Source organism: Ictalurus furcatus, chromosome 7 (assembly GCF_023375685.1).
Source record: "Ictalurus furcatus strain D&B chromosome 7, Billie_1.0, whole genome shotgun sequence".
Taxonomy (NCBI): Eukaryota; Metazoa; Chordata; class Actinopteri; order Siluriformes; family Ictaluridae; genus Ictalurus; species Ictalurus furcatus.
The window spans coordinates 11,703,990-11,719,448 of record NC_071261.1 but is presented as its reverse complement, the minus strand read 5'-3'; the positions used below and the strand labels follow the sequence as shown (position 1 = coordinate 11,719,448).

At 40.4% G+C, this 15,459-nt stretch overlaps 1 protein-coding gene across 1 annotated transcript; it reads right to left on the bottom strand.

Moving 5' to 3' along the window:
* Positions 1–4,867: 4,867 nt before the first annotated feature.
* Positions 4,868–9,238, bottom strand: chst2a (carbohydrate (N-acetylglucosamine-6-O) sulfotransferase 2a). The gene has a single exon (XM_053628403.1). It carries the CDS (start codon positions 8,727–8,729, stop codon positions 7,344–7,346), a length of 1,386 nt encoding a protein of 461 aa, XP_053484378.1. The 5' UTR covers positions 8,730–9,238; the 3' UTR covers positions 4,868–7,343.
* Positions 9,239–15,459: the final 6,221 nt, after the last annotated feature.

Genomic DNA, 15,459 nt, shown 5'->3' with positions numbered 1-15,459 from the left:
TCCTAGATAGGGTCGCGGGGGAGCCTGGAGCCTATCAGAGGAGCCTCCTCCTCCACCTCCACCTCGCTGTAACTCGATGGTGACTACATGGCATCAGTGTACTGATCTGTGGCCTCACACACAGCTTACACGCTGATTTTCAGTCTCGGCGATATTGCTTGCCATTCTCCTATACTGTTCATTTCTTGCATCTGATGTGTTGGAAGGCGTTGATTACTTTTCTAATCTAGCAGCTGGGACAGTAGTGATATAGTCTCCACAGTAACAGCTCATTTATAGAGACATCGATATGCTGAAGCATTCTGTAAGCAGACGTTTACTTAACATTTAGGGAAAGAGTCTCCAGTGTCAGGAAGTTTTCTGACACGGTTCAGTCTTCAGGACAGAGCAGAGTTTCTCGGTAACACGACAAGCTGCGGTGTGTCCCCCCCCCCCCCCCCCCCGCCAAATAAGAGAATCTGGTTAGGGAACCAAGTGATGACATGAACTAACGTTTCACATCCATAAATATAACTATAAATGGAGCGAATAAATGTGAGCTTGAGTCTTTACAAGTTTCAAAGATTGATATAAGAGAACTGGAAGTTGTGCAGATGATATGTTCTCTAAGATATGTCCATCTCAACAAATCATTTTTGAGAAATCGTTATCTGAAATCTGATATCCATCTACATGCCCTGTTTTCATGTTGTTCGCATGTGTAAAATCTTCATTATTTCCTCTTTCATCATTAGTTTTTCCAGTTTATCTAGATTTTTGGAACTACAAATATTGACATACACACACACACACACACACGGTATATTCAGTTCAAACAAGTGCATGTCACATGGCACGAAATGTCGTGCTAAAAGAAATGAGCCATTTCACAAAGAGCAAACAGGCATTCACCACTTTTGTCTTACTGAACACAATTCTCTGAATACCACCTGAATTCAGACTGTGTGTGTGTGTGTGCGTGTGCGTGTGTGTTTACCGTACAGTGACTCACAGTCACATCCCTGAAATGTCGAGTGGGTGGACGAAACCAGATGGAGTGTGAATATTCTGATGCAAATACACTCATATCTCAGGCTGCAAATACACAAATATAGGCAGCCATTTTTATTTTTATTTGTACTGTAATACCGCACATAATACTACTTCGTAATGAGCGATAGCATGTCGAATATCTCAGCACGCAACGTATAATATGCAAATCATGCCGTGGTAGTTTTTTCAAATTCTGGTTTAGAATTGGCCCCCCGTTATTAATATCATTTGTGTCAGAACAACATTGAACAACAACTCCTTCCTAGAACGTGTGACAAGGTTGGAGACACTCCACGGTTGGAGGGTCGAGGACTCTCGTCCGTGCTCCACGCGACACATCAGACTTCATCTTCATCGGTTTGTACGTTGGTCATGTGTTCGTTTAAAACAAATAAACAAGTTATTTTTTTTACCATATCTCTAAATGGAATTAATATTCTTTTAAGTGCTCGGTCATATGAGAAGGTGGTGTGGAGGCCAAACAGACATATCAGCATTCCAACTGTTTATAAAACAGATATATCAGCATTCCAACAACTCTATGTGGAAAGAATAGTTATTATTAGTCAAAAAAGGGAACGGCGACAAGCACCAATAGACCGCCTGTACAGAATTTTGAGGATTCTTTTTTTTTTTTTGCGGCAGTTGCAGCCAAAAATGCTTGATTTTGCTGCGGCTTTTTTTTCTTTCAAAATTACTTGTATATCAACGACTTGAATCTCACGAAATTGTTTTGCAAGCTCTTTCGCAGTGATGTTTGTCGGTAAACGAGACCTTTTAGCTATACTCATGAATCGAAGAGGGTTTCGGCTGAATGAGCGTCGTGATGACGTCACATGACGCGTCTCGGTCCAAATCTGCGGAAAAACGTGGTAATTCTGAAAAATTGCGCGCTCCTCCGAACACTCCAGTGTTCGCTTGATTTTGCGTTCATTTTTTTTGTGACCGCAAACTCGCAAAATCCTGGAGGGAACGATGTTCCAAACCCCTTATCCTAGATAGGGTTGCGGGGGTGCCTGGAGCCTATCAGAGGGGAACTCGGGGCAGAAGGCGGGGCACACCCTGGACAGGATTCTAAACCGTACACACCCATTCACACACACTATAGACAATTTGGAAATGCCAATCAGCCTACAATGCATGCCTTTGGACTGGGAGGAGGAAACCAGAGTACCCAGAGGAAACCCCCAAGGCACGGGGAGAACGTGACGTATACCACCGTTATTTTTATTTTTTACATTTTGATCTTCTGGGAATGCTGTCATACAAGCACATGTTGTTTTTCTATTAAAAAAAAAAAAAAAAAAAATTATGTATAGCATGAACACCCATGGCATTCTCACTTGTTATTTTAGTCCCTTTGTATTTTCTAAACCTAACACCCCATGATGGGGGTTGAGTGCTGGATAGGCCAGACAAACAAGTTCCCATAGTTATGCAACGTCATTACAAAATTCTTTTTTCTTTTAAATTGTAAAAAATAATGGATGAAAGAGGTGGATCAGGTCCAAATTAGTTACTGAAATGAAAGGGAGACGTGGCCTGATGGTCTGGTGAGAATCTTAATTGAATGCCTTTGTACCTGTAACTATCACAAACATGTCTAACAACATAGTCATAGTATTGTGCGTGTGTGTGTGTGTGTGTGTGTGTGTGTGTGTGTTTCTGAGAAGCAGTTAAATGCCTGGGTTTTTTTTTAATAGGAAATGTTTTATATTCTACATTACGCAGCCCTAAACCTAGATTTTTAAATGCGCCTAATTGTGCTAATGTAGATATGCCTGCTGTTTATGAATCACATTCTATCAATGTAGTAATCACACACACAGACATCTGTGCTCCTCACTTTCCTCATGCCCTTCTGAACGTCCATCCATACGCCTCTGCATTGTGTTCAACGATAAATAATTAATATTCGTCACCTCGAGTTTCCAGATCTGATAATTTACCCCGCATTCATTATTCGTATTATAGACTGTATTTTGTCGGCTCTGGTACTGTCAGCTAACGTTCAAAGCGATCGTCAGAGAAACGATCTCCTGGCTCGGGAGTCACGTAATGTAGCGCTAAACGTTGTTCAACTCTTAACGCTTAAAAAGGGATAACGTGGCGTTTATTAAACGTATGAGAAAAAGAATGTAACCATTGGCCAACACTGTATGATGTGCTGTAATGTCGCAGTGGTAACAGGAAGTCCTCTCTTGTTGCTTACATCTTGTATACGTAAACAAAACGGACTGCTCTTGGTGTGATTTCGGACTTCGCGCAAAGATTCTTGCTGGAAATCTCGGCAAATCTGAGAACACAAACTCAAATGTTGAACTTCCAAGTGGTAGATTTCCGCAAAAGAAACGCACATCTCTGCGTATTTAATACCGAGCACCTTGCTATTGGACGCACACCTCCACCCTCCAATCACATCCGCTCATGAATTCGTAGAGGACAGCTCCTCTGGCATATGTTACCAACCACACTGGGGGTTCGGACAATCCTGTCTCTTGTTACTCTATCTGTCTCCATGTCTGACGGCGAGATCAAGTTCAGGTTGGTTATTCATTTGTTCATTTTATTTTCGTCTTCTTTGTTTGGTCGCACTTCAAACAACAGCCATGCACACACGACAGATGACCTTTCCAGTTTCAATGCTTGTCTAAACCACATTATGAACGGCGGAAATAAAAAAGTGGGCGCAATTCATGTGTAAATAATAAATCTGTAATAAACCATATTACGCTTTTAGCATGTATCAATTCTTAGAATGCACCTGGCCGATGAAGCTCGCTGATTCATCCATTCATTCATTACTTCCATCCATCCCATCCATCCATCAGTGGAGCAGTGGTGACTTGGTGGTTAATGCTCTGAGTTACTGATTGGAAGGTTGGCGGTTCAAGCCCCAGCACTGTCAAGCTGCCACTGTATCATGGCTGACCCTCTGCTCTGACATGCTGGGGTATGTGAAGGAAAAAGATTTCACTGTGCATATGTATATATGATCAATAAAGATCATTAACATTCACAAATCTACAGTGTGCAGCATGGAAGCTTGTGTCTCGTTATAGCTGAGTGAATCTCTCTGGAAGATTTCCCAACCCATGGCTCAGGAAGCAGCCTTTCATGCAACATTGGTCATGATGGAATTTGCTTTAGATTTAAAGGATAACAAACTACATTCACAGCGACTTTCTTTACCAACTGCCTCACTGTATTTTGTTGTTTTTTGGCTAGTTAGTTCCTTTTCCGTTTCTTTTTTTTTTTTTACCTCAAGGCACATATACTTACTTACTGTAACAAACACCTGACACTGGAAACTGCTTCCATTATTGTAACTCAACATCTCTTTACAGATAACATCAGCATATCAACAATGACACGTTTTGACATTTTTCTTTGTTAAATAACGTGCTTATTGAACAGTTATCAGATCTTAGATTAGGTGGTGCGTCCACCATACAGTACAAATCCAGTGACTGGGCTGTTACTATGGAAACGATGACGGTTTAGAACGTGCAAGCTAATGGATAAACCTGTGAATAATGGGCATTGCTTTGAACTGTTAGGGAAGCTGGGCGTGTGTGTTGTATGGCCGAAGCTTAGAAGGTTTCGTACTTTTTGTTCAGTAATACCTCTCGGAACAAAGCACACAGTGCTTCTCATGAGAAACTGCTGTGTGTGTGTGTGTGTGTGTGTGTGTGTGTGTGTGTGTGTGTGTGAATAAGCTCCATGGTTAATTCGCCAGTTTTGTGGAAAATCACTTTTGTCAGCTGTTTAGTAACCTGTTGGGGATTCACTGAGTTTTCCCAGTGAACGTTGACTGAAAGACGTCCATTGACGTCTAATACTGGCCCGATTCAGTTCATTGTCATTTGTCTGCTTTTGCTCGGTCCGGAATGATCCCCCTAAACTTATACCCCAAATTTCCCACTGGCTGCAATCAAGACATTCCACTAATATAAGATCTGACTCTTTATCAGGGAGCATTGGGGGGTTTTGTTTTGTTTTTTGTACACCAAACGACACTTTTCTACAAAAATAGAAAGCAAAACGTTCAGTGCAGCTCCTCCACATTTTTTATTCTCAAAGAAACTCACAAGACTAGGGTTGCCATGGCTGTGATTTTTACACCAAGGTTGCAGGTAAAACGCAAGCAAGCAAGAGTGTTTTTTTTTCGGGCTTAGTTTAAACAACAGTCCACAGTATTAAATCGGAAATAATTATAAACAATTCCCACAAATATATGCTGTGGCGAACATATGGAAAGTACGACATGTGTAGAGTAAGATTTAAAGATGAAACGGAGGAGAGTGGATAATGTTTATACATCAGAAATGATGTATCAACGTTATGATCTTGCTTCCCCACCAAAGGCTAAAAATAAGAAGAAATATAACCAAATCTTTTATTTTGGTTTGTTTTTAAATGCCCTTTAAATGCCTTTTGGCAACATTGCACATGACCTGTCAAATGTCATGTAGGTGCTACTACAATATGTATCTTTCACTCTGTGTAGCTTTCACTGCTGTCCTTTCTCCTTCGGTGAAATTTTTATTAGCGTTTATTAGCTGAAAGAAAATAAATAAATAAAAGCATATCACAATGGCAAAGGGTTAAGCTTCCCAGTATGACGAGCACTGCTTTCACATACTACATTTACAAGGTGTCCTGTCATTGGTTTGTTGCCCAATTGTGTTTACCTGTTCCGTGTTAAATCTTTCATTCGTATTCTACTTTCATCTTGTTGTTCCTGGTTATCTTTGTGTATTATTGTTCATGCAGTTGTCCAAGCCTTGTTTTCAGAGTGCTGTGTACTTCCTGGGGTCCCCCCCCCATGTTTCATCATTCAGTGAATGTAAACAGTTGCTTTGCAAAACATAATTTAATTGGGCAAATGTGATTGAGTGTAGCACCGTATCACTGAGGACTGGGATTTTGAATAGGAGGCTACGTTTTTCCCCAGAAAAAAAAACTAAATCAACCGATCTACTTCGTCTCTCTTTTGACAAATCCATAATTTAAAAAAAAAGAGGAAACAATTATTTAGCAAGATGTCATTTTTAAAGTCTCTTCCTCTGATTTACAACAGAGAGACTGAGAGAGAGAGAGAGAGCGAGAGAGAGAGAGAGAGAAAGAGTAGAGTGGAACAGAAGAGATGGCAGGAAGCCAGTGCAGTTGCCAAGGCTTTGCTCTGAGAGCCGTCAGGTCCCCATTTGAGGTCCCTCTGTGTCCACTTAACATCCTCCCTGTATACCGTGTCCCTATTTAGCGCTGCTGCTATTCGTACTATTTCCCTGACATACTTCACTACTTTTGTGAATCCTGCAAGACTCTGACGCTAGAGCGTCCCTGAGGGGCAAACCTAATCTCTTTACTCTCTTCAGTTACTACAGTCCTGACAGTGTGTGCCGAAGGCTGCTTTTGGAATGAAGGACTCGATTAAGAGGGATGTCTGGGATACAAACAGGAAATAGTTTGGTAAAATCATCCCTTGCCGTTTTTAAACACCACATGACCTGTACTTGAGTATACACAAAAAGGATGAAGGGATTTAAAGGAAAATATAGAAAATGTACGGATTTCTTATTTTCTTCAAGGCAAATACATAAAAACTTTAATTAACCAGATTTTGTAAAAGTGTGATGTATAATCATGAGGAAAGAAACAGAATCGTGAGGGGGGTTTTTTCTTGTTGGCTTTCATTACAACCAATGATTTTTTTTTTACTTCAAACAAGGCACTTCATCTCATTAAGTTTCCCATTATCTCAAACCCTAACCAGAAATAAGTTCAAATAATTTGCTGTAATACAGACATTAGAAACAGACCCCAAACCCCAAAGTTCCAGGAGAACATTAGTCCAAAATATTCCTTAAAAATACTCCCTGCATCATTAAATATTTATATCAGAAGGCATAGAGTCAATATTTTAAATTTCCCACAATCCAGTACATTTCCATGCCTTCATAGCTTTGTGTGAAGCTAAAAGCCTTGGGGCATCACCCACGCATTACTGTGCAATGTATTAGAAGCTTTTTTGTTTCAATAGAAAGAAAGGTCATCTAAGGGAAAGAAGAAAGCTCCAAAGCTGCGCCTGTTATAAAGCAATCTCAGTTGTCTGAGTTTATATCTTGGCACAGCTTAAATTGTAAATCAGACACCAAATAGAGGTATTTTTTGTCTTTTTGTTTTTGGTCAAAAGTGGTCAAATGGTGCTAGTCGTAATACCCAAACAGTCACACCCCATCTAAAAGTCTACCACACTCAATTTGGAGTGCAAAACAACAATGCGTTTGTTCTTTGGCCACCACAGAGGTTCAGACCTTGGGTAACATTAATAAACTCTTGCTCAGGTCTTTCACCTCCCACAACGTGCGAACACGTAAATATCCAAGAACAGACATGGAATGATGGCAGTAGTCCTCCACCTGCCGAATCTGTTGGAGGGTGAGCACAGTTCTCCATGTGCTAGCAGCCACAGTTGCGTTCCTAGACGAAACTTGAAACGGTTTGGCAGAGTTACTGTGGCCACTTGTCATGTTCACGACAAAAGCTTCCATGTTGCGACTAACTGTCAGGTTTACAAAGTGGTAAACACGATTTAAGGTCCTGACTGGGTTTTCCACCAAGTCCTCGTATCGCACCATAATGTACTTCCCTTTGAGCCAGCTTGGACTGCTGAGGGCCGTTTTCAGAGTCTTGGACATGTGCTCGCAAATCACCTCCATGGCTCCGACGGCGTGGTAGTCTGAAGCATCTTTCCTGCCGGCTTTATGGTTCGGGTCAGCCATGGGCAAACGCCGCATCTTCGGGTTCCTACTCCGTATCACTTGCAGGTTCTCCCGAATCAGCCCGTGCTTGGATCTAATTCTGGAGTTGGCTGTGGCTCGTGGGTCCCGCACCAAGTGGACCACTTTCAGATTGAGCGACGGGTCCGCCATCAAAGGAGCCAAGACATTTACATCCAAAATGCGTACTCCTTTAATCACAATGCTGTCATATTTTAAGCACTGCTCCTCCAACGCATGAAGGCTCAGAGGGGGACACTTTTTGCACACTATTTCGTCCACCATTTCCACCACGTCCTTTCTATAGAACGAGCAAAGGGGATAGGAGCAGATAACTTTATTAAATGGGGCACCAAAGACTTCCAGAGTGGTTATATTCTTCCCGGCTTGAGTGTTGTACAACTGAAAAACTGAAAAATCACACCTGTACAGAGCACTTAGCATGTCCCTCTCTGCTCCTTGGAGTGACAATGCATCTCCAGGGTAGAGCTTCTGCCAAATGTGCCACATCGGTTCGTACAAAAAGAACACTCCGGGGTTTTGGTTGAAAAGCTCGCCAAAGAAGGACGAGCCCGAGCGCCATGTAGTTAACACGTACACGAGCTGCCGCTTCTTCACCTGCGGAGCCTTGTAGAGCACGTGAAAGTTTGGTCTGTTCTGAAAGTTCCTGTTATCGCTCACCTGGAGGCTGCACGGCTGTGTCTCTTTGGGCCATTTGTAGTTAGCCAGGTTCAGCATTGTCAGCACCACAAGTGTAAAGTAGGCGAGGATCATGACAACCTTCTTCCGCCTCAGCACTTTGATGACCAAGCCAGGCTTGGCGATGATCCTGGTGTGGCTCCTGGAGGACGTTCTGGGCTTCTTTCCGAACGCTTTCTCCCATGACGGTTTAAGAAGGAATGACTTGTTTTTCATTTAGGTAAGGATGATACAACAGCTCGATATTAACTGAGGCAGGAGCGTTGCGGTTGTGAGTTGACTAGGATGAGGATGAGTCCTAACTGGGCACATTCGATCAATATCGATTAGGCTGTAGTTCTTCAGGGGAGCAGTCCAAACAAGAACCTAGATATGCTAAACTTGCTTAGATACAGACTGAAATATAATTATACATAGTAGTATATTTTAAACTGCAGCCTCTGCTTACCACGCAGCATCCCTGAGATGTTTTTTTTTTTTTTTACCTCACGTTGCAGTACTAGATTAATAAAAGCAAAACCGCTGTTAAAATAACGACGTATCCGCGCATTGTAAGTCCTCATGGGGATATAACATTCCTGAAAGCACTATGATAGAGATATAACGTTTCTGGGGGTGGAAAACGAGCCGAAATATATGTGTCGAGCAGCAGAAGCGCCTCCTGTCCCAGCCTCCTGTTTACTACTCTACAGTACACGAGCTGAGAGAATTCAATCAGGGCTCAGAGACACACAAGTCCCGCCTTCTCTGGCAAGCGATTGGTGGAGGTGAGGCTGTCGGGGAACAAATACGATTGGCCGAAATACACGTGCGTCAAAATTACACAGGGAGCAAATGCGGAAACGCGCTAATAATGAAGAATTTCAAAGATAATACTTGTTATTTAAGAACTTTTACATTTTGTATTTACTGTACTTAATAAATACATTTTAAAAAAAAGTACATTTTCTCAACATGTTATGTGATTTACGTTACGTTTTGGTTTTTTTCAACACTGGTCTCATGCTTTATTAATTAGTCATTACAGTGACTACATCTGACAAAACATTACATAACCTAATGGCAAATAAATTAAAATGTATTGTCTTTTTAAAATATTATTATTATTATTATTATTATTATTATTATTATTATTATTATTATTATTAATAATAATAATAATAATAATAATAATAACAATCTTATTCAAACCTTTTCCACTTTCCTCTCATTTGCCAAAATGAGAGCAAAACGGTCTCCTTTTAAATATTGAGGGCATGAAGTTTCATAAAAATTGGCAGAATAACCAGAATCTAACCTCCACATTTATTATGATATGCACAATCTAGAAGGAATAAGACACATCAGGACATGCCGTCATGGGAAAACTATGAAGTGGCATTACTTTTACCACTCCAAGTTGATTATTTTCCAATAACTGCAAGTCGTGCTTTGTTTCATTCCTCTTATAGCCCACTACAGTATTTTGCACAGGCTTACATTTTCTATTTATTAAATGTATTTTTTAAACACCAAGTTCAACATAATGTTGTGAAATGTCCCCAAAACAAGTACATGCTATCACTAACATTATAGCAGCTATAAACACTACTGTATATTCCTTCCATACTCAGCCTCTCTATTTCTATCAAACAAATAAATAAATAAGCAGTCAAGTTACCAAGGAACTGCAAAGAAAGAAAAAAAGCAGCATAAACTCCTTAAGACTTTCCCATGGTGAAAACTGGAGACTCCTTCCAAACCCGTGATTTGCCTTGCAGCAAGAAACACTATCAGGGCTGCTGTTGTAGAAAGTAAGAAAAAAACCAAATCAACACCTTCAGACCAATTTGAATTGAGAATTCGACAGCGTTGTGGTATCAATTACTGACAGAGAGCTACTAGACCAGTGGTGTTCAAACTGTAGATACTTTTACATTCTGTCTACTATAAATTAAATGTTTCAGTATAGGGCCAAACTACTTCACTGACGGTCTGGAATTTCAATTCAGTTTTAAAAAAGGTCAAACTCTCATTGGGGCTGAAAGCTGAGGCATGACTAATATTTGATTGCTATTAAAATAAATAAATAAATAAATAAACTTTTTTGGAAAGAGGTGAAGAAGGGCAAATAAAATGGTGGTTGTGATTTAAAGACACACTGTATGGATACAATTACACACACTATACGCTCATACAAACAGTGACAAGATATGTACCAAAGATAACCGAGTGAGAAGGAAAACTACAGCTTGGTACCTTGATTTCTCACTATAATTCTAGCAGTACAGACATTTCTTGTCTTACACAAGATGTCAGAACTCTGCATTGCTTTTCTTGTGCATGAGCGCCATCTTCTGTTCTTCTTCTCTTACAAACACACAAACACTCGTAAATATATACAAATAACTGGGTATTTATTTATAGACCCTTAACGTCCATGACACTCACCTGAAGAGACAATTTTGAGCATTTATTTTCATTTCCCTTGTTGCCCAGAACCCCCCCCCCCCCATGTGTTACATTCATGTGGTTAATGAATATAAACATGAATCTGTACGTGACTCTGTGTAGGATTAGTGGAATTAGGGCTGTATTAGGCTGGAGATAAGCCATGAGCTAGATTTGGGATGTGTGTGTGTTTGTGTGTGCGTAGTAGAGTGTATGTGTGTATAGACTTCAGAGATCAAATTTTCACATCTCACTTTTCTCTTTCTGCATTGTTTATTTCTCAGTCCTCCATCCACAAGGAGAAGAATATGAACACTACAGCTGTTTCTTGACACGTCCTGGTGCGGATTATTATCCTGGACGATGGACGCTGACCTTTGGTCCAACGACTCTGGAGAATCAGGCGCTTTTCCTGGGCTAGGAGATCCAGAAGCACCATGACAGGTGAATCCAAAAGTCTGAGTCAGCTAATAAAACTGAGTTGGATTATAAAACAACAACATCATGTTTCACAAATAACAGATTTTAAAACAAATAATTTTCCTCAATTGGAATGGTAATATACACCACAGCCAGCAGATGGCGCCACATACGCCCTCATAAATAAATCGTCTTACTATAACATCGTCTTTTTTCTTTTTTGTTATTTTGTTTATCCTATTCACCTGTGCCTCGTCAAATGTATACAAATTAGCGCATTCTAAGTAGTTAACGCCTAATTTGCATATCAATGTGGCGATTGTGATGACGTTATTAGACACAATTTTTATTGTATTCACCTGTAGGGTCTCCAGTAAGTACAGTACATTAGCCTGTTATATTGGAAGCCTTGATATATTGCTTTAGGTCAACTTTAGCATTAGCTAGTAGCTCATGAGTCATGCATGTCAGCAGGACAGTTAACTATATTTGTCTTTTGGCTAAAAGCTGTAAAGTCGAGGCACTGGTAGCTTATTCTTCTGTTCAACACCACTCACCTCCACACAAGACAAGAAAACACAACTGGGATAGGAGCTGGGAGGAGCTACTGCCTGCCTGTCTGTGTGTCTGATGTGCTGATGTGTGCTCTGCACTGCTGTGCGGATGGAGAGAGAGAGAGAGAGAGAGAGAGAGAGAGAGAGAGAGAGAGAGAGAAAGGGAGGGGAAGGGAGAGAAAGGGAGGGGAAGGGAGAGAAAGGGAGGGAAAGGGAGAGAGAGAGAAGCAGGGAGGGAGAGAGGGAAGGAAAGGGAGAGAGAGAGAGGGAGGTAGAGGGAGAGAGAGAAGGAGGGAGGGGGAGAGAGAGAGAGAGAGAGAGAGAGAGAAGGAGGGAGGGGAGAGAGGGGGAGAGAGAGAGAGAGAGAGAGAGATGGAGGGCATCGGAACTCAACAAAGTCTGATCTCCTGACCTGATATTTAGATTTTTTATTCAATAAATATATTTGGGCAAACAGGAATATATATATATATATATATATATATATATATATATATATATATATATATATATATATATATATATAAAATATTCATTTATTTAAAAAAAAAAAAAAAAGAAGAAAAAAAAGCATGCCACAAAAAAGGGCACGTTCTCTCGAGGAAGAAAAAGGGCAGGTGCTCAAGCCCCCTTTGATGTCTATGTGTGCATCTGCCTGACTATACGTCCTGTCCAGCGATCCGCCACCGATTTTGTTTAATGACAAGTTTGTTTAATGAGAGGTCGTAAAGGACCAGATAAGATTAAATCACTTAAAACAGAAAATAACACGACAGAGTATCATTCCAGCCAAACGTTTCAGTTTGTCCCTTTACCTAATGCCTAATAGATTTAATAAAATCTCAATTTGAATTTTATTTGTCACAATATTGCTTTGTCTATGTAAAAAAAAAACCCCAGCAAATTTAGAAATCAGTTGAAACCCCAATCAGCACATTAATGTAAATATTGACATTATACAGAATTCTACAAGCAGATACATTTAAGTGTTAATAGGCATGTACAGGATAGCTATCAATACCTGCACAAGCCAGTCAGCTACTCTCATAATTGTGAAGGGGATTTTGTTTTAAAAGGTCTTTCTAGACCTATAATTATTGTATGACGTTTGATTTGATATATTGTCATGCAGTGAGTTTGGGTGGTGCATTTCAAGCTTCTGTTCCTGGAAATTATCTAAGCTCCCATTCAAAGCAGTGCTGCTTAGATGTTTGTTGCGTTTCCCTAAAAGGCAACAGACGAGCCTGGCCTTTGCTTTGTGGAGCTGATAACCATTTCCATTGCAAATGTGTACAGTCTCACAAGCAGCAAGTATCTTTAAAAGGTAAAGCTACAAACATAAAGTCTTCTTCATTTTTTTTCCAAGCTAGGGCGTAATTTACGATAGATCGCAGTCTACGGTGGAAGGTTCCAGTAGAAGTTCATCATTTGTTTGTTTTTGTTTGTTTGTTTTCCCCCATCACCAATGAAGAAAGCGTGGATTCAAAAGCAACTGACGCTCTCGATTTTGCTCTCTGACATCAGTCAAAGTTTACAGAGCAGATCAGTAATTACTTTGCCACTTAGGGGCATGCTGTTTTAGGAAAATAATAATAAACAAGATGCTGCAATGCAAAGGTATTGTTACCACCGTGAAGTGGATTATTGCGATGTGTCATGTTACAGAGAAACCTGAAACTTAAAAGTTTCATCTTTAGCTCTGACTGTGATAAAGCGCTGACGCTGGAGACTCCTTCCATAAATGTAAAATATAGAAGAAAACCTCACCATATCGACAATACATGTATTTTCTTTTTTAATCCAGTTATGTGGAACGTCCTCCATACAAGTCCTCATGCATGTTGTTACTACACAAAGAAACACATTCATATAAACCTTGCACCTGGAACTATTGTCAAAACTGCTGTTATAGAAAACAAATCAGTACCTTCGGACCAATTGGAATTGAGAAACGATTATATGGAGTTTAGAGACTTACACGCTATGCATGCCACATGGGCTATACTTCCCTTGTGGATGCTGTGAGTCAGAAGCGATTAATCGCAAAGCGGGCGAGTGGATAAATCAAGGGGGCATGCTTCACCTGCTTGAAGGTCCTTCCTCTGCTTGGTAACTGATCCTACTTCTCGAGCGATCAATAATGCAGGTGGTGGAGATGCAAAGCCCCGTGACGACCTCTTAAAGAAGTCGGCATGGCTTGGTATCAGGTGTCTCAGCGTTTCTGCGTCTCGCTTCCAATTTCTTTCGTTTACACTCTATTAGGAGGAACTTCGACTTTGCCCATGAAGAGAAGCTCTAAAGTTTATCATGGAATTCCCAAGATATACTGCCAAACAGGAAGTCAATTGACTTCCTTAATGCGGCATTATATTTGACGACTCAGCAGGTTTGGTAAGCATATCACTACTGTATTAGACGCTCAGTTCTGAACTGGTTTTGCTTTTGTCCTGAGCTTGCATTTTGTATTTTCCAGCCTGATCCCTGATGTGGACACATTAAGTAACCTTTTAAGATAAATTACGATAATTGTGATTATGTTCTGCATCGGTGAACTGAATATATTTAGTATAATGTGTACTAGCAGCTGCTTCATCATAAGAGGCGTTGTGTCCTTGTTTTGTTTTGTGACATATGGAGCTCTCACAAAAGCGAGTACATCTACAGATATTGTATACCTGGCAGCAAAGTACATGATACCTCAGGACACACACTTAACATAAAGTGTCCCACCAGTGTTGAAATCTGTACATTTCTCAGTGCACTGGACTGCATATGGCTGCTCTCAGAGTTGACAATTTTTCTCAAGCACATGTTTTACATGTGAGCACATGTTTTACATGTCAAATCCACAGGGAAGAGGCTACTTACAAAAAAAAGTACAACATTTTAAAAAAGGACCACCATTAGCTGCAGATCAAAAACTTGATTAAAATTTTTTGACCAATCAGGTGCGAAAAATTCAGGCAACTTCAATCTTTAAGGCTTTCCTTGGACCCCAGTGTTTATCGTTGGAGTTCTCATCACTCCAGGCTTATAGCAAATGCTTACTGCAAATAAGGATTCAGATAGATCCAGAAGCTGGTATAACTTGGTAAATGGTCTACTGTATATACAAGAACCCAACATATAAAGTGTGTTAGTAAGGTGTTGGGCCACCACGATCCATCAGAACATCTTCAATGCAAGCGACAACCAAATCACGTGTACATTCTGTGTAGATGGCCGGCAAATACATGTGCGATGAATCCCATTGCATACACAAATGTAGTGCTTGTCATTTCGGAAATCATTTACATTTCGTTGATTTACATTCATAGCATTTGGCACATGTTGGTGCTTTTGAAGTTTCTGTCCAAAAAAAAAAAAATCCTCATTTTGGTACAAATCTTGGAGTGTCTTAAATCCTCACTGAATACTGTTTCCGAGTAATCAGCAGCACGGAAACATCTTTCTCGATCGAGAGTCCCTGATAGTCAGTTACCCTCTTGGTGCTCTAGTTTGATATGATATGATTTCTACTCCGTGTGTACTGGTTGGGTACT

Coding starts and splice junctions, on each gene's coding strand:
- chst2a (XM_053628403.1), bottom strand. CDS start 8,729: ATGAAAAACAAGTCATTCCTTCTTAAACCGTCATGGGAGAAAGCGTTC.